General features: G+C 36.8%; 3 protein-coding genes across 3 annotated transcripts; 1 reads left to right on the top strand and 2 right to left on the bottom strand.

Moving 5' to 3' along the window:
* Positions 1-56: 56 nt before the first annotated feature.
* On the bottom strand, positions 57-4,032 carry LOC122005174 (pentatricopeptide repeat-containing protein At1g01970-like). The gene is made up of 3 exons (XM_042560118.1): positions 3,618-4,032; positions 2,053-2,661; positions 57-1,372 (listed from the first exon to the last, which is right to left on the bottom strand). Exons 2-3 carry the CDS (start codon positions 2,515-2,517, stop codon positions 491-493), a joined length of 1,347 nt encoding a protein of 448 aa, XP_042416052.1. The 5' UTR covers positions 2,518-2,661; positions 3,618-4,032; the 3' UTR covers positions 57-490.
* An 8,223-nt stretch (positions 4,033-12,255) lies between these two features.
* On the bottom strand, positions 12,256-15,078 carry LOC122005173 (trafficking protein particle complex subunit 4-like). The gene is made up of 3 exons (XM_042560117.1): positions 14,838-15,078; positions 14,557-14,725; positions 12,256-12,730 (listed from the first exon to the last, which is right to left on the bottom strand). The coding sequence occupies exons 1-3, from the start codon at positions 14,895-14,897 to the stop codon at positions 12,534-12,536; spliced, it is 426 nt and encodes a 141-aa protein (XP_042416051.1). The 5' UTR covers positions 14,898-15,078; the 3' UTR covers positions 12,256-12,533.
* A 260-nt stretch (positions 15,079-15,338) lies between these two features.
* On the top strand, positions 15,339-18,576 carry LOC122005171 (elongation factor 1-beta-like). The gene is made up of 6 exons (XM_042560116.1): positions 15,339-15,501; positions 15,648-15,761; positions 16,619-16,700; positions 17,659-17,776; positions 17,876-17,989; positions 18,152-18,576. Exons 1-6 carry the CDS (start codon positions 15,416-15,418, stop codon positions 18,313-18,315), a joined length of 678 nt encoding a protein of 225 aa, XP_042416050.1. The 5' UTR covers positions 15,339-15,415; the 3' UTR covers positions 18,316-18,576.
* Positions 18,577-19,093: the final 517 nt, after the last annotated feature.

Genomic DNA, 19,093 nt, shown 5'->3' with positions numbered 1-19,093 from the left:
GGAGAACGGAAGAGGGAAATGAGGGCGATCCGGAATTGGGCCTCGAAGCAGTAAAATAAGTAATAGATAATATATAATTAAGTTCAGCTAACAGAAAGGCCTTGTTTTTGTTTTTGCAAAAACAATAAAAATGTTTCATAGGCCAATTTACTCCTGTACGAAATTGTTAATACATGAAATTCTTTTCTAAACTCATAATAGGTTTTGAATCTAACATAAGTTGAAACAAAGCTTAAGAAGTCACTTCAAATAGGAATTTGCAAGGATAATGGCTTTCAGTTAGAAATTCATAGCACACCAAATTAGGAGTGCTTGTGCAACCCATTGGCGATGCACCCAAGCGCTTTAGCACGTGCATGATAGGTCACGACAGGATTCCGCGACCGAGCATACATTTGCTATTTCGATAGGATGCCTTTATAACATAGTTGAACCCTTGTATCAAATTCTTCCAACCAGAGTATTCCAAAGAGACTATCAAGACTGATACCTATAACACAATAGCATTTACTGGTAACATGGGAGTCTTGTTTTTCATCATTCTCTTGGTTTTTGAAGCATTACCACTCTTTGTTGTTGAAGCATTAAGAGTTGCGCAATATTCATCTCTTCTTGAAGCAAACTCCTCCAAAATCTGCTGCACCTCACCCACCACTCCGAGCCTACTAAACCACCTGGCCAAGACTAGAGATGATTCTTCAGCAACCAGAATGCCATCGTGCTCCAGTTCTATCAGAAAAGAGAGTGCTGCATTCAAGTCATTCTCCCTTTCATAAGCACCCAGCATCAAGGCAATGCATCGGTCATTGGGTTCAAGGCCTGCAAGCCTCATGTTCTCCAATACAGTGCGCGCTTTTACACTCTGCCCAGCAATGCAGTAGGCACTTATGAGTAGAGCACAGTGCCTACTGTCAGGAACTATTCCAGCAAACTGTATTGAGTCGAAAACCTTTTGAGCTCCACCAGCATTGCCTTTATTGGAATAAGCTCTAAGTAGTGCCTTGTAAACTTCTTTTCGTGGATAGATTTCTTGTTCCTCCAGTTCTTTCATTAAAGCTTCTGCACTCTCAAGCATTTCAGCCCTGACATAAGCCATTATCATCGAGCCATAAGCTCGTTTGTCAACAGGTACACCAAGTAGTTCGATCTCTTCAAATGCTTCCTTGGCATGATCAAAATGTCCAGCCTTGCTGTACATGTGAATAAGGACTGTAAGTGTGACCTGATCATAAGGGAACCCTCTTTGCTTCATGGCACAAAATGATCTTTCAGCATTTTCTAAGAGATTCTGCTTTGCATATAGGCCAATCAATTTGGTATAATCACGTACATTGGCTTCAAAAGAATTTTCCAGCAGTGCATATTCCATTACCTAACTTGAGGCATATGTCAGATTAAGAGATACTTGATGGTAAGTTCTTATCATACAATTCTAAGATGAAGGATGCATGCCCTAAGTGCAACTTGAGGCAGTAAAAGTTAGAAAGTAGATAGAGAGGAGAACCAGATAAGAAGCAGGAGAGGAGAGATCCAAGAAAGGGAATATTTTAATTCAGAAACTTACTATAACGAGAACACCAAATACTATGATTATACAATATCTTTGAAACTAAATTTAAAGGAATAACAAAATAATAAGAATATTTCTTTACGCACTTGACTTGTTCATCATTAATGTTGTGTTTGTTACAACTCTCAACTCTTTGAAGTTGGCTACATAAATTTTATCCCTCAATTGAATTCTATACAAATTGTAAGGTTATATGCCTATGTCACTAATAAATTCAAATCAATTTATTATATTATCCATAGTTTTATTTAGTCTCCTCTACCACTTACATTCCCACTCTAATCAATTTAACTTGTCTTAGAACACAGGCTAGCAGTCATTACCACATGAAAGGAAAATGGTTGATAAGCCATCACATTGGTAAGAAACATCAAAATGATCAGCAGCATATGCCAAGTTCAGTCGAATATTATTGAACAAAAGAGAGGAGAAATTACACATGATATGTGAAATAGCTGGTAACAGGAAGGTAAAGAACTGACCTCAAAAAGTAGATGATGCTCCATCCTTTCAATCTGTTTCAAAACTGACAACCAATCAGCCCGTCTAGGTTTCATGGCTTTCACCCAAACAGCTAAGAGGAGGGATAAATTGTCCGTCTCTGTAGAAAAACAGATAATACGCTTCAAAAGGGCCTTGCAGCGGTTTGACATCTTTAAAGGAAGTTGGGAAATAGCCTTCTTCTGTGCTTCTGTTATATTAGATCCTATGCTAGTCCATATCATCTTCGATTCTTTCTTGCAGCAGTTATCAGATTCACCATCTTGGCCAATTGATGTAGACTGGAGTGAACATTTTGACACTTGCAATTTCATTCGATACTCCAGGACATCCAGATTAAAGAAATGTTTAAATGGAAGTTCAGAAAATTTTATGTTGTTGGATATAGAAATTATGAAACTAGGAAGATGGATATTAGAAGGCAGAATTGGAGAAAGGCAGGGCATTATGCTGGGAAGGAATTTAGTTGATGAATGAAGTAGCTCTGCACCAGTTTAAGCAGAATACATCGAAGGTGCACTTTTAGTTCTCGATAAACAAGTCTGTAATAGTAACAAACTATGCAGTTCACTCTTCTAAAATACTCAGACCTGCAAATAAAATCAACACTTTATTTCTCATGATTCCATTCTGTTTTTTTTTCTAGTAAAGATTGTCAGTTCTATCTTGAAAAGAACAAATCAGAAAAGTTGTCATTTCTCATATCACAACCTTAGCAGAAATGATATTAAACAATCCACTATGAAATGTGTATTTTAGGATATTGTATAAATAATGAAGCTAGAGAAATGCAGAAACATGTGAGCAAACATAATCATTACTTGATGAAAACACCATAACTTCAGCATGATAATATAAATGGCAAATAGATCGTGCATACAGATGGAATCATATCATTTGAGACTAAGCGTTATAAAATGCACATTCATGCCTTTAAAGTATTGTTCCACTTCTATCGGTAGGTTATGAGCTCATTCTTGGACTAGAAATAAGAATATCCTAAAGAAATAATTGAAGCTTCAAAATTCAAATGGCATATCAAAGGGAAACATAAGACTCAAATGGCTACATGTTGATTTGAAAATAAGAATGCCACATCCATCAATGAAAAATAAATATTATTCGTATTCACATATAGACCTATAAAAATATTATTTTTGCTGATATTTATAGGCTCTTTCATTTTCATTCTTCCTTCTAGATTGAATAGATGTTTAGGTATTTGCTTATTGGAAGATGAAGAAGGTTGAACAGATGAAACAGTAGGAAGAGACAACGGAATCATAGATGTATCTCGCCCAATAACTCTCTTTCTTGAGATGCAAGAATTGAGTATGGTTGCTCTCTATTGGGCAAGAAAGATGATATGGCTACAGAAGAATCAGAACCGCCATAGGAGAACCATAATGGGGAACTTAACTCATTCATGTTCATCATGACGCTATTAACTGGGGAAATATGACAAACTACTTGGAAACTTCATCAACAGAATTATATTCTCTAACTTGTTTGATTTACTGAGATAGAGGAGAGTCGGTTGCAGAACCTCAAGCAAGCTGCAAACGCTGGCACATTCTAAGTCCCATACAACAGGCTCAGGAACTGGTACAAAGCCGCAGTAATGAAGAACCGCCTCGCCCGCGCTACCATGCCCAGATTCTTCTCGATCGACACTCACGCGTATGTCGCCGCCGTAATTCCCCGTGTCTCTTGTCTCTCTCAGGTTTGAGCAGAAGGGAGGGACTTGGTCGGCAGCTTCGCCGGGATCTCTGTAGCGGCGTCGCGCAGCGGGCGTCTAGGAAGCAGTCTTCCGTTGTTGGACGGCGAGGAGCTGCAACACGCCACAGCCGCCGGAGTATCCAAGGATACCAAAGGGGTTGGTGGCCGGAGTTAGAGAGGAGGAGGAGGGGCACCAGCGGACGGAAAGAACCGCTCCTCTGATAGCCGGAAATGGGGTAGGATATGTTTGTCACATTATATATATAATTCCTAAAACTTCTCGATATACAAAATTAGCCCTTCATAATAGTCACACTTATTGACACAAGATCAGGCATGAGGGAGCAACAAAATTAGCCCCTATGAATTATATGAGTTTTTAATCGGTGTAAAATATTTTTTTCTTGTGTCTAACTCTTCGTGCAAAAGCTAAAAAGGACTAGAGCAAAATAGAGGCAAGATCCTCTGCCGAGAATCTCTTGGACCAGATGAGACTCTCCTCATTCATTGGTTAAATAGGTTAGACCTCACATGTTTAATAGGTGAGGTCTAGTCCACTCAACCAATGAATGAATAAAGGTCTAGGACTAGACCAGAAGATCTTTGCTTAGCAAAATATCTCCCGTAAGAAGTTCTTGTTTTAGAATTGAAGGAGTTCTTAATGACAAGTGAGTAAAACAACTCTCAACATTTTCATCAAATGTATGCAGTACAAAATTGTACCTTGATGCGATGATAATTCCCAAAGGTATAGAGTCTATCCAATACATTTCTGGTGCCCACGGCTCGAACCAATTCAATAAGAATAATAGATTGGTTATCAAATTTTGATCTGGATAAAGTTGATCATATAAACCCTTATTTTGTTGAATCTCTTCTATAAGTTCGAATCGTACTTGAAAATAACCTTCTTTACCATACCCAATTAGTGCAGCTATTGCTCTGAATCCACAATGACAATTATATTGAATATCAACAGTGTGAGAAATATAACGTTGCAGAGGCACAGGTAATTTCTCAATATAAGTATCATAGATGGGTGAAATTGGAGAGTGATCATGAGTTGTTTGAGTATTACGAACCTTCGACCCCCTTCCACGTCTTCCTCTCCCTCGAGATGTTGCAGTCGGTTGAGAGACCCTAGATCCTGAAGTGGATGCATCTGCAAAAGAAGATATGCGACGTCCACTTTGCTTATCTCTACCCGTAGGTCGACTTCTATGTTTTGTGTTGTATGAAGAGGCTCGAACTGTACTTTGAGATGAATCTATCATATCGAAAAACTGATCTATTATATGATCTCGCATATGTGGATCCATCACATCTAATATCTCAACAATGTGAGATGTGTTGTTAGGTTGTGCTTCCTCGTCATTAAACTGATGTACGTGCATCAACAATCTCCTCCAATAAGCGTTGATACTCTGAAGCGGAATTGGAATGGAAAAGTAACGGTAATGTGCAAGATCATGCTCCCATGACAATCCATATACAAATTTGATAGACTAGTTGCATCTGTTGACTAGCTAGTGAGATGCTTCCTCAATGCATTTTGGATGACCAGAAATCAATTCCATTGACTCTAATGAAATCCGACATCTTATTTGACTGAAAATGTCATCATGTAAATGTTGATGACTTGGAATATTAAGAGATCTCTCGAACGACTTCTTAATATCCCCGAATTGAATTCTCAACATCTTATCTATTTTTTTAAAAGATGCCTGTAGGGATGACATGATATCTCCTAAATATAACTTCAGTCTCACATGTGCAGACTCTGCCCTGTAATAAAAAAAATACATTATGTTTTAATACTGAAAAGAATTGAAATAGTATAATAATGAACAAAATTTAAATAATAAAGCTATAAATACCTTTGATTTGAATTGCTCTTGAGGTGCATACATGTATCAACCCATGCTGAAACAAACCGCTCTTTGTAAGGATGTAACCATGTATCCCAAAGATAATTTAGAACACCCTCGAATTGTTGATACTCCTCGCACATGACATCCCACTTCTGCTGGTAAGACCATTGTGTCGATGAATTAATGAGTGAGTGTTATGATGCATAAAATTGTTACCACTCCAAACCAAGCATAGGGGTGTATTTCTTCATTACACACTGATTTATGTGCCAAATACAAAGGATGTGACGTGCATTGGGAAAACATGTTTCAATGACATTAATAAGCATCAACTTTCGGTCTGAAACAAACACCAATGACAACGATGCCTTCTTTTCAATCATTCACTTCTTTAAGGTACCTAATGTCCATGTCAGTTGCTCTGTCCTCTCATTACTAAGATATACGAACATAAGTGTATAAGTTCGCATTGTGGATGTGATACCCACAACCTCCAATAGTGGTATCCGATACACATTGGTCTTGTATGTGACATCAATAATCAACACAGATGACTTTTTGGATGAATCCAAAGAATCTCTGTGATTTCGTTAGTGTTTGGATTTGTACGGTAATTATATAGGTATTCTTTCTTGATTAATTGGTCCAAGACATACTGAATAGAATTTAAGCCGTCCTGTTTAGCAGATTTATTTGTGAAATGATATTGTAAATGCTTTTGATCCTAGTAGTGTTTGACGGGTCTTTTTCCTTCAAAATATTAAGAATTTCACCAGGTGTGATGTTATTGGTCATGTCAAGCACAAATTCTTTCTCTATTGGTTTTAACCTACTCAGATACTCATGACCATCAATATATTCTGCTAATTTATGATTATGAAAATCACAGACAATCCTTAAACCCCACATCACGCCATCTGGAGGTATTGGTATACCTCGCAACTCAAATGGGTATTCACATTTTTTAATCCCCATATTTCTTTTTAAGGATTGCCCATCAACTAGATATCGTAGCGGTTTGTACTTTCCAGCTCTTTCACACATAAGATGGCACTTTGGTAGCTTGCCACCTTTTAAATTAGCAGAATTTTTAATAACCACTACAATATCATTCTTCAGACCAACTGTCTTTACCCAATTTATTATATCTTATCTATTTTTAAATATCTATATAAAAAAATATAACAAATATGTATAAGTATGACGTTATCCAATCTTAATATAATTTCTCTACTTATAAAATAAATAACGAAGATGCATAAAATAATGATAATAACTAACCTGATTTGTAGTAAATTTGACTGTATAATCGCGACTATTGTTGGAGATACTCTCTCCACTAGGAACATCATTCTCAATTGACCAACTATCTGAAAATAAATCCAAAGAATCATCCATAATTTCCTTCTATGAATTACAAAAAGTAATGACTAAGAAGATAACTATGTTTCAGGAAGAGAGAATGAGAGGCTGAAAGGGAGATAGCAATGGAGGGAGGTGTGACTGAAGAGTGACTAAAAATGAAATGTGAGAGGAGGATTTAAAGGGAGAGGTTTTGACATGTGTCAAGAGTTGAAGGGTGGGTAATTTAAGGGGAGAGGAGGTTCTAACATGTATTAAGAGTTGAAGGGTGGGTAATTTAAGGGGAGAGGATGTTCTGGCATGTGTCAAGGGTTGGAGGGGGTAATTTAAAGGGAGAGGGGTGTTTTGACATATGTCAAAGATTGGAGGATGAGTAATTTAAAGAAAGTGAGGAGTTCTGACATGTATCAAGAGTTGGAAGTGAGTTAATTTAAAAGAATGAGAGATTTTTGTTGCACCACGTGGTAGTTTTGATGTGATCAACCAAGTTGGTTAGGTCCTGCTGTGTTTGATCCCTGTGTCTGAGTGTGCAAGAGCTTAGGAGCACAGGAAGTTGAGCGGAAGACGCAGCTAGCGAGAAGGACGATACGGGAAGGGAGCCGACGGGCTCGGTGCGTCCGAAGTACGAGAGAGCTGCGGAAGAGTACTCCGGTGGGCGTGAAGAGCGTGCGCGGCGTTCGAGGGACGTTAAGCCGGGACGGAAGGCTGCTCGAGGAGAAGGCCGGGAATTGGGTTCGGGTGATCCCTATTCCGATTGGTCGCAATCACCCAAAAGATCGGAGCGTTGGAAGTCAAAACAAGCTAGAAATGAAGCCAAGAGGATGAGCTGCCAGCTTGAAGGCACCTTCAAGCCAGGTTGAAGGCGCCTCCAGCTTGAAGGCGCCTTCAGCCAGGTTAGAGGCGCCTTCAACCCAGTCAAAACAACCGTTGAGCTGCGGATAGAACCTTATCTGTTGACTTTGGTTAGAGGCGCCTTAAACCTTGTTGGAGGCGCCTTGGACCCTCGGGATAGAACTTCCAGGAGCTATATAAAGGCCCCTGGACCTAGGAAATTATAATTGGATTCTGTATTCGATTTCCTAGCAACTTGTGAGCTCTTTAAGTGTGTTAAAGGCTTCTCCGCCTTCAGAGAAGGAGATCTTGATTGCGCTTTTCATTGCCTTGGATTAACAACCGTCTCGGTTGTAACCAAGTCAATTCCGGGTCTTCTCTGATTTCTTTCTGCTTTTAATTTTATTATAGTTGCTAGTTATTTTGTTAAAAACGTTGAGGAGGGTATATTTATTTTTGTTTGTAGCAATTCACCCCTCTATTGCCGGCCTCCGCTGCTCCTACAATTGGTATCAGAGCCTGATCGCCTCAGAATGACTAACCGCTGACTGACGCACAACGATTAAAACGATGGGCGGAGACAGTGACTACCCACCTGCATTCGAGGGGGAGTTTGCTTCATGGAAGCAAAAGATGGAGGTATACCTTAACTCTGATTTTTCTATTTATTTAATAATGAAATCTGGTTATAAAGCACCAAAGAAAGCAAACGGAGAAGAGCTCGAGAAATACCTCTGGAACGAGAAGCAACGTGACGAGTTTATGGCAAATGCACGGGCTGAATTTCATCTTCTAACCACAATACCAAATGAAGATCTCGACAAAGTCGGAGAGTACAATAGCGCAAAAGAACTTTAGGAAAAGTTCTTAAAACTCCACGAAGAACAAATTGAAGTTGAATCCGACTCCTCGATGGACACTGATCCGACGTCAGAAGAGTCCGAAATTGAGGTAAGTGCCGAAACAGAACCAGTAACCGAACTCCATCTTGAAGACCTAGAATGCTCATCACAAATGAGCATCGATGAAAGGGGAGAAACATCAGAAGACGAAAACAACTCAACAGGGGGAGAATCAACCGCCGACAAGGTAAGTCAGGTATGGTCTCCACCTCTTGGCAAATTAAATGTTTCAATTGAAATACTGTCGAAAGATTTTCGTGAATTACAAAGTATTTCGTCGAAAGAATATTTTAAATTAAAAACTGAAAAAACTATTAAAGAATATTGAGTTAAAAGATACAATTTGTCAATTAAAACATTTTGACAAACTAACAATAGAAAATATACAATTTTTTGCATGCTCAATATTTTTTGCCATAATTCTAAAAAACTGTGAATTAAGAACTTATGAGAAGTTAAAATAGAAATTTAAAAATCATAATATTTGATCTTAGTTGAAATATTAGACTTAGCGCTTTCAGAGAAGAAAATTAAATAGTAAATTTCTTTATAAAGTTTTGTCAAGGAAGTGGTTGTTGCTCCAATAACCAAGAAGGCCTAGTGCCTCGCCACGACCTGAAAGCTGAAATATTGAAATGAAAGGTTTAATTAACTTTCTGAAAAAATATTTAAAAATTAGAATTAAATAATGCTTTGAAAGTTTAATCAAACATTTTTGAAATTTTTTTTATAAATTCATTTTGGGTAGAAATATTTTTTTCTGAAAATTCCCTCTAATTAGGACCCCATTTTTGCTGTGATCAAAGGGAGAGAGAAAAGTACAAGTTTAGGGGAAGTTAGGAAAATTAAAAATTAAAATTTTAAGTTTTGATTTTGAAAATGTGTTGCAATTTTAATTATTACAAATTTATGCTTAATATGTTAGTTTAGTAATTTCCTTTAAAATTACTATTTATGTCTATTTTAACCCTAACTTGAACTTGGGTTGATGCACATCAAAAAGGGGGAGATTGTTGGACCCCGTGGTAGTTTTGATGTGATCAACCAAGTTGGTTAGGTCCTGCTGTGTTTGATCCCTGTGTCTGAGTGTGCAAGAGCTAAGAAGCACAGGAAGTCGAGCGGAAGACGCAGCTAGCGAGAAGGACGGCACGGGGAAGGGAGCCGACGGGCTCGGTGCGTCCGAAGTACGAGAGAGCTGTGGAAGAGTATTCCGGTGGGCGTGAAGAGCGTGCGCGGCGTTCGAGAGACGTTAAGCCGGGACGGAAGGCTGCTCGAGGAGAAGGCCGGGAATTGGGTTCGGGTAAGCCCTATTCCGATTGGCCGCAATCACCCAAAAGATCGGAGCGTTGGAAGTCAAAGCAAGCTGGAAATGAAGCCGAGAGGATGAGCTGCCAGCTTGAAGGCGCCTTCAACCAGGTTGAAGGCGCCTCCAGCTTGAAGGCGCCTTCAGCCAGGTTAGAGGCGCCTTCAACCCAGTCAAAACAGCCGTTGAGCTGCGGATAGAACCTTATCCGTTGACTTTGGTTAGAGACGCCTTAAACCTTGTTGGAGGCGCCTTGGACCCTCGGGATAGAATTTCCAGGAGCTATATAAAGGCCCCTGGACCTAGGAAATTATAATTGAATTCTGTATTCGATTTCCTAGCAACTTGTGGGCTCTTTAAGTGTGTAAAAGGCTTCTCTACCTTCAGAGAAGGAGATCTTGATTGCGCTTTTCATTGCCTTAGATTAACAACCGTCTCGGTTGTAACCAAGTCAATTCCGGGTCTTCTCTGATTCCTTTCTGCTTTTAATTTTATTATAGTTGCTAGTTATTTTGTTAAAAACGTTTAGGAGGGTATATTTATTTTTGTTTGTAGCAATTCACCCCTCTTGTCGGCCTCCGCTGCTCCTACAATTTTGACATGTGTCAAGGGTTGGAAGAGGGGTGATTTAAAGTGATAAGAGATTTTGACATGTGTCAAGGGTTGGAAGGGGGGTAATTTAAAGGGATGAGAGATTTTGACATATATCAAGGGTTAGAAGGGGGTAATTTAAAGGGAGGGAAGGTTTTGACATATGTCAAGCGTTGAAGAGGGGTAATTTAAAGGGAGGGGTGTTTTGATAGGTGTCAATGATTGAAGGATGGATAATTTAAATAGGGTGAGAGATTCTGACATGTGTTATGTGTCAAGTGTTGGAGGGATGGATGATTTAAAGGGAGAGAATGTCCTGACATATGCCAAGAGTTGGATGGGGGTAATTTAAGTGTCGAATTAGGAAGATAATTTATAGGAAGAGAGAGATTCTGACATATGTTAAAAATTATATAAAATAAAAAAGTATTGGAGGGAGGGATGAATTAAAGGGAGAGAAGGTTCTGACATATATCAAAGAGTTAGATGAGATAATTTAAATATCGAATTAGGAAGATAATTTAAAGAAAGAGAGTGATTCTAACCTATGTTAAAAATTATATAAAATAAAAAAATTTGATAAAAAAATAATAAACAAAATTAATTAAAGAAATAAAACTAAATAAAAATTAATTAAAATTTTAAAAATATTTAACAAAATTAATTAAAAAATAAAGCTAAATAAAAATTAAATAAAATTTAAAAATATATAAGTATTAATGAAAAAATAATAAACAAAATTAATTAAAAAATAAAACTAAATAAAAATTAAATAAAATAAAAAAAGCAAAGAAAAAAAATAGAAACATAATTTCAATGGGAGAGAGAGAGGAGGGGAGGGAGTGATGTGCGGTGTCAGAGGGGAAGCAATTTGGCTCCCGTAATATATTTATCTATATTTTATCATAAAATTGATCATACTAAATTGTTTAAAGTGAGTAATATCATTCCTCTTGTGGTAAAAAGTGATTCGCTTATCTCAAGTGCCCCTGTCAATCTATTCCTAGGCAAATATAAAGAAGATAAATCACGAATGACTACTAGTCATTAGTACATATGACAAGACATGAAAGGAGGCATACTTAGACATGTCGAATTTTAATCCTAAGATCTCATATAGCAATATCTCATATCTTAATCATCACACTACCCCGAGAAGACGAGTAATATGACCACCGCACCACTCCAAAGGGACGAGTAATATCATCCCTCTTGCTCCTACTAGAGAGTAACTAAAAACAAAAAACTACATAAATAGATTAAATGTGCCTACTTGCTTATTTATTTATAATTAAAATTGAGTATCCAACATAACTTCACTCCAACTAATCTTGAAACGATCCAATCCCATATATAAATCTAAAAGTAGATCCAATCCCATATAAATCGAAAAGTACTTACAAGGATGATAATCCATCTGGACCCGTAAAAATTTTTATTGACCATCAGAATATCGACCTCATAAAAATTTTCTATCGACCATCAAGATAAATTAGAAAGCGCATGCGATAGTTAACCCAAAAGTCCATCATCCTTTGATTGCACCCCTCATTTTTTAAAACAATTCCTATAAATACACCATAACCAAGTTCAAATCGAGGATGCTGACAAAAAAAAAACACTTACAACAGATATCCATTAATTTATCAATTTATCGTTCTTACATTAATCATCCATTAAAAAAATTATCAAGTTGAGAATCGATCGAATGTCTGACAAAGAGAAGGTGTGCTGCAGCGGCTGCCCATTGAAGCCAGATCAAGGTACGTTTTCAACATCGCAATTAAAATCTTATTACACGCAAGTAAAGAGAAACTTATCACACGCAAATAAACCTCTTGCCATTAAAATCCACAAAAGAAAATTGCAAACATTCCAGTCATTTATCTGCCTAACAATGCAACACGGTCTTTTTGGATTGCTTGAGAAAGGTTGAGGTCAAAAAGCTCACACCGGATCGGCATCTCCATCTCATAGAAAGGGTTCTTCAGAACATAATCTGTGTACAACTCATAGATCACTTTCAACAAAGCTTCCATGTGCAGCGTGCCAGGCTCACAAACAACGAAGAACTTTGTTCCTGTGATTCATTTTTTTCGGTAAATCGATTAGACAAATACATTCTCAAACAAATGAAGGAACGCTATATCACAGGAAACCTTGTGTCTTGTAAATATGTCAGTCCATGATTTTGCATATTAACAAGAAATCAATGATACTCAGAAGGCGCCAGCATTTGCAGCTTGCTCCGTAAAAACAAGCTTAATGAACTGACTACCCTTTTAATTGAGGTCCACGACAACTTGCTGACCTGACTACATTTTATTAAAAAGTACCCTTGGGTGCAGATGCCACAATAATTAAAAAAAAGAACGATGGAATGAAAAAAATCAAATCAAAGAACTTGCACAAGATCTTTTATATAAATCTCCATCTTGCATGTACTCTTTTATTGGTGTTCATATTTTTAACCATTTTCCCTGTACTGTATAACTAACGTAATATGGTACCAATGTCAGTCAGGAAGAAATCAATCTTGACTCAGATAAACTTGAGTCAATTTCACGACTATGTGAATTTGGAAAACTTATCACGGGAAATACAAAGACATTAAGAGTTAGATCTATTCTTACCAATAACAGTATTTGTAATGCTCAAATTAATGACTATTTAGTTGTAACTCTAATTGAGCAGGACAACTACTGCAATAATGCATGAGCCCAACTATATAGTTTGGCTACATGGATTTTATCTACCATTGAACTCTGTAGAAAATATAATTGCTTAGATCCAAATCTTTTTATTAAGTTTAATTACATTACATATTCTTAGATCTTGATCTATCCTCACCACTTGAACTTAACCAATTCCATCATCCAACTATAGAATAAATTCATGAACAAGTTAGTATCCTCTTGATATATTTGTTCTCTTTTTAAGGTCTCCTGAAGTTGCACCTAGTTACTCCTTAAAAGTAGTATTTTTGAGTAAGCAAAGAGTACAGGAAAATTATTTCAAGTAGTTAGGAAATATCTACACACAGATATACTGAATAGAGAAAGTGAAATAATTATGATTTGTTGTATGAGAAAAGGCAGGGCAAGACCTAAGAAAATCTTGCTGTGATCTACACAGAAAGATTTACAAGCACTAAGTTTGATCCACTATTTTGTCCATAGATCAACAAAAGGAAAAGAATATATCCATGTAACAATCATATAGTTAGGGCATTATAAAATGTTGATGTAGTTTCTAAAGACAAATGTCAAAGAAACACAATTTTTTTGTTTCTGTGGTGATGACTATTAGATAAGAAATTGAATCATTTATGAAGTGTATCTAAGACAATCATCTGTCAATTCAAGGTACCTAAGATATTCATCAATCTGTTCAGAGATAAAACTAACTAGATGTTTCTCTTTGATATTTCCTTGACACAAGATGATAAAATGACTCAAGATGACATCATCATTATCTCAAACGAACAAGTTCAGGAATTTTGTTGAGCACGTTTTCTGATCTTGTTTTTTTTCCTGCAGTTTTACTCGGTAACCAACATTATCCTGGTGTAAAATTATCTTACAGAACCCTAATATTAGGAGGCTCATTATCCTGGTGTAAAATTATCTTACAGAACCCTAATATTAGGAGGCTTTGCCCTTCAGTGTTTTGAAAAAGATAAATAACATTTCCGTATAAACAAACATATAGATCCAATAGAAAAGGTATCTACACCAATTCTAATTTCTAGCACACATATAGTTATTCCAAAAAGATATTACATATTACATAAGCAGTAGCAAATGCTTCACAGAACGAACTAAAAAATGCAACAAGAAAGGGGCAATAAACTGCAATTAGGAATATTTAGAAGGTAAATTTGACGGATCTGACGAGCGTTAGTACCAGTGAGGGACTGAAAGCAGTGTAGATCGAAGGTATCGGCTTGCAGAAGCTCAATGCCGGAGCAACCGGTGGTGGGCGACAGTTGCTGCGAGATGGCGTGCATCGAGTGCCACAAGCTCGCCAGCCGCAAGCTATCGTTCGTGTCCATCCGCCCCGCCGATCCGTAATCCTATCGGAAGAAACGGACCAACAGCGAGTTCAATAATCAACAAGAATGAACATACGAGTTAAATCAAAAAGAAGGGCGGATCCTGATGGATCTAGGGCTCCCACCCACCGACCTTATAGAAGATGAGACCGCCGGATTTGTTGATTATGAAGAGGCTATAGATCGCCGCCATGGAAATTGTACCGGATACCAGACTAACGAGGCGAAGAAGATGGCCGGCGTCGGTGGTGATGAATCGGCAGTGGAGAGATCGTCCCGGACACGAGAACGGCAAGGGTCTGTAAACGGGTTTGCATCTGATCGGAACGACCTAATCAGGACTCCAGTTTACTGGACCACTCCCCTTCGATTTGGTTTTACACAGATCATGCCCAATAATCAAAATTTATTTATTTTCAACTGGAGATATATTTTTTAATTTAACTTTTATAACTTATAGAAGATAAAATGTAATATTTTTTATTAGATTAAAAAAAATGTGGGTGAGACACTCTGTCTTGTGCTATAATATGGTCGGGTACGACTCAATAGGTCCCGCAGGAACTTCCAATCAAAAGCCAGGTACCTGATTTGACTTAATATTTGTGAATGTGTAAATCTTCTAGGAAGTCTGCTATAAGTATCGTTCCTCTCCTCTTCCTCCCTCTCTTTCGTTGTTAGGGTTTGTGCGGCTGCTCCAGTGCTGTTGCGATGGCGATCTCCTTTACAGATCTTCACACAGAAACTGGTCTCAAAACCCTCGAGGAATTCCTCTCAGGGAAAAACTATGTCTCCGGGTCAATTCCCGATCACTTTTTCAGTTTTATAATACTTTTTTTTTTCTTTCCCTTTGGTACTTATAATAATAACGCGCTCTGTTAGTAGATAAAGAAACGAAAAAGAATTTATTTTTTTAATTTTTTCTTTGTTGATTTTAATTCAGTGATCAAATTAGCAAGGATGACGTTAAAGTGTTTTCTGCCGTCGCAAAGCCTGGAGAGGGGTTTCCCAACGTCAGCCGCTGGTATGCGAGCGTTTCTGGAGTTCTTGCGCCGAGGTTTGTTGGAACGGAGCGATAGTGAACTTAATTTTGTGAATTGCTGACTTGATCTTCTACATTTTCCTCCTTTTCGTTTTCGTTCTGCTATTAATTTGGAGGTCCGAATATATATATTCAATTTGCGAGTTTTGGTTTGTCAAATTTTGTCTACATGTGTTCTTTAGACTTGCGTTCTCCAATATTTGCTTATTATAGTTCAATTTGTTTAAATTTTCTATGAGGTAACGTACTTTTTTAGTTCATATGAGTTTTAATTAACCCTTTTTCATTTTTAAAGTCTCTTGGTCTATGCTAGTTGCTGCACCCTTATTCCGTTCTTTGTTAAACAATTCTGGAGTTGTGTTTTAGGAGATTAGATCTACAGCATGTGTCCTTTAGGCCTCAGCCAGTAACTTGTCTCATTGATCATTTCAGGATGCTATAAAATAGTTAAGCTGTATTTACTATATTGATCTCCTGAATTTCCTTATGCTTGCACAATTGTGTTTATTTTTTTATAATTACTTCAGAATGATTTATATATTTAACTTACACGTTGTCATTTAGATTGAAAATGATGAAGCTTGTTTATGAGTTTGATTGGAGAATTGAGTTCCATAAAGAGACTGCTATAGATTTGAGGAAATTTTTTTGCATGAGTAGCTGTTGTAATCGAGTTGTTGTCGATAGGTTAGACAAGCACATTAAGATCTAAATCAGACAATTTTATAACCGTCATCATGGCTGTATAGATACCCTTCTAATAGATGAATTGGATGAAGGTGGCAACCATAGTCTCTAAATGATCTTGATTTCTTGTCTTATTTTCATCTTAACCACTTGTTAGCAGTGTGCTAATGACCAATTCTTTCCAGATTTCCTGGTGAAGCTTATGGAGTTAAAATTGGAAGTCAGGCTGCAGTCTCAGCTGCTGCACCTTCTGCTGAAGTCTCAAAGGTATGCTATTTCTAATCCTGTCTTAGAACTTGGCGATCAACATAGATCATTATTAAGTTTAACTATTCCGACCATTTACCTGCGGTAATACTACCAATTAATTTAACAAAACAACCCAGCTTGCTGTTGGCCCTTTTTTCAATCTGATCAAAAGGACCTGGTCCAAGCTAAATTTAGATACCATGCTTTCCTGGTTTGTTTACTATGGTATACACATCGAATTAACTGTTCATTGATGTCAGTCTTTGTAGTACCAGCATATCTTCACCAGTGGTTTGTCCTCTTTAAAAGTAATTTTGTAATACAAGTGCATTGGAAATGATACAAAGGCATTTTTATGGCAGTAGCTCTTTGTCATGTATGGATTTTAGTGATCTACTGATATGTCACTACCAGTTACATACTCTTTCATTTTTTTTCTTCTTTATCTATTCGTGCCATGCTAACTTAGGTAATGGTTCCCTGTTCAACTTTTACTGTGAGTTTTGAAAATGCTGTTTTCCTGATCTATAAAATGTAAGGTGAAACATTATTTGGGGAAAATCTCAAAGAAATTAATAAATTCTTTTATCTTATATGTTTGCTATGATATTATGACTTGTTAGATCTTTTGCTACTTCTATTTTTTCTATTGTTTCATTTCTTTTCCACAAATCCTCTTCAATGTCCATCTAGTACAAGTAAATAGTATTTTTGTTTGATCAATTTTCTCCATCTGTGGCCTTCAGAACTGACTATCCCTGTACATTAGTAAAAGTTACAGTGAGAGAATTTTGTAGGAGCATTGTCTCTTGTTCTTTGGAAGTTAACTTTTTGTTCCCATAACTAATAAGCATGATGTATCTCCCCATTGAGAATTTATGTGGAAATCTTGATGGGTTCATGTTCAAGTCCTTGTCTTGTCTCACCTTCATGAATATGATTGTGTTTTAGTATTCATATATTTTCCGCATTTCAGGAGGCTGCAGATGCTGATGATGATGATCTAGATCTCTTTGGTGATGAGACAGAGGAAGACAAGAAGGCAGCAGAGGAGCGTGAGGCGGCTGTTAAAGCCTCTTCCAAGAAGAAAGAAAGTAAGCCTTTTCTTTACATTTCTTATTCTGTTCCAATTAATTTTATGTTTCTTATTGAATGTTCACTGAAATCACAAGATACGTTGCTTCCTTTTTCAGGTGGAAAGTCATCTGTTCTTTTGGATGTCAAACCGTGGGATGATGAGACCGACATGAAGAAGTTGGAGGAAGCTGTTCGAAGCGTAGAGATGCCAGGCCTCTTATGGGGAGCATGTAAGCATCATTGTTGTCTATTTTATTTTATTTTATTTTATTTAGGTGGCTTACCCTTATCATTGTTGTATGTTTGGATGTTATTTTTTTGGTGGTTAAAATCCTCATCTAAAACTATCTTTTTCCTTGGTATTAATCCTTGTTCATTTCTCTTTCTTGCAGCTAAGCTTGTTGCTGTGGGTTATGGTATTAAGAAGCTGCAGATCATGATGACTATTGTAGATGATCTTGTTTCCGTTGACAATCTCATTGAAGATTATCTCACTGAAGAGCCACGCAATGAGTACATCCAAAGTTGTGATATCGTTGCCTTCAACAAGATTTAATAGCAGTTTGCTCGCGTAGAACTCGAATCTAGAACTTCATGTTTTATATTTGAGGTATTTAATGTATCGTCATTTATAAGATTTTACCCGCCTTCAACAACATTTAATTTAGTTTCCCTCTCATCTAAGCGACCGAAGAGGATGGGATTTGAGTCCTGCTTTCCATTATGTTTGAGGTATTTAATGTAGGCTCGTTTAAGTTACATGAATTTATAGATTTTTTTTTGAGTAATATGCTGGATCTGTATTTCTTCTGTTCCACATCTTTAATCTGCTGCTCAGCCTAGTAGTTTTTCATCGAAATGTAAATTGTCGGATTTATTTATATTCTTTTCCATTATTTTTTTTCAAGTAGATCGAATTGGATAAGTTGATCGTAGTGACGTGTGTGTATATATATATATATATATATATATATATATATTATTTTTTTTTTCCACTGCTGTTTCTAAACCATGCAACACGGACATTTACGTAGCATTGAAATTTATTTTTATGCCGTGTATGATTGTCACAAATTTTAATATCATTGTATAACATTTATTAGCTATTATTCATTATGTCAGTTTAATTTATGAATGATATTCTTAATATTTATGTATACGTTTAGAAATTATGTACATCTATTTATTTAATTATCAAAATATAAAAAGTTAAAAACGAGGTATAATTACTTTTTCGGTGAAATCTATTTATTCTAAATTTAATATCATTTAATTAAAATTGAATATATTAATCGATTGGTGAAAAAGTGTAGGATAATTTATCCACAAATCTT

This window comes from Zingiber officinale, chromosome 7B (assembly GCF_018446385.1).
Source record: "Zingiber officinale cultivar Zhangliang chromosome 7B, Zo_v1.1, whole genome shotgun sequence".
NCBI lineage: Eukaryota > Viridiplantae > Streptophyta > Magnoliopsida > Zingiberales > Zingiberaceae > Zingiber > Zingiber officinale.
The sequence above is the reverse complement of the archived record's forward strand: the minus strand, read 5'-3'. Positions and strand labels throughout refer to the sequence as shown.

Coding starts and splice junctions, on each gene's coding strand:
- LOC122005174 (XM_042560118.1), bottom strand. CDS start 2,517: ATGCCCTGCCTTTCTCCAATTCTGCCTTCTAATATCCATCTTCCTAGT. Junction 1,373..2,052: donor AGCATCATCTACTTTTTGAG/GTCAGTTCTTTA, acceptor GCCTCAAGTTAG/GTAATGGAATATGCACTGCT.
- LOC122005173 (XM_042560117.1), bottom strand. CDS start 14,897: ATGGCGGCGATCTATAGCCTCTTCATAATCAACAAATCCGGCGGTCTC. Junction 14,726..14,837: donor GCGGTCTCATCTTCTATAAG/GTCGGTGGGTGG, acceptor TTCTTCCGATAG/GATTACGGATCGGCGGGGCG. Junction 12,731..14,556: donor CTGCTTTCAGTCCCTCACTG/GTACTAACGCTC, acceptor AATGAATCACAG/GAACAAAGTTCTTCGTTGTT.
- LOC122005171 (XM_042560116.1), top strand. CDS start 15,416: ATGGCGATCTCCTTTACAGATCTTCACACAGAAACTGGTCTCAAAACC. Junction 15,502..15,647: donor GGGAAAAACTATGTCTCCGG/GTCAATTCCCGA, acceptor ATTTTAATTCAG/TGATCAAATTAGCAAGGATG. Junction 16,701..17,658: donor CTTCTGCTGAAGTCTCAAAG/GTATGCTATTTC, acceptor TCCGCATTTCAG/GAGGCTGCAGATGCTGATGA.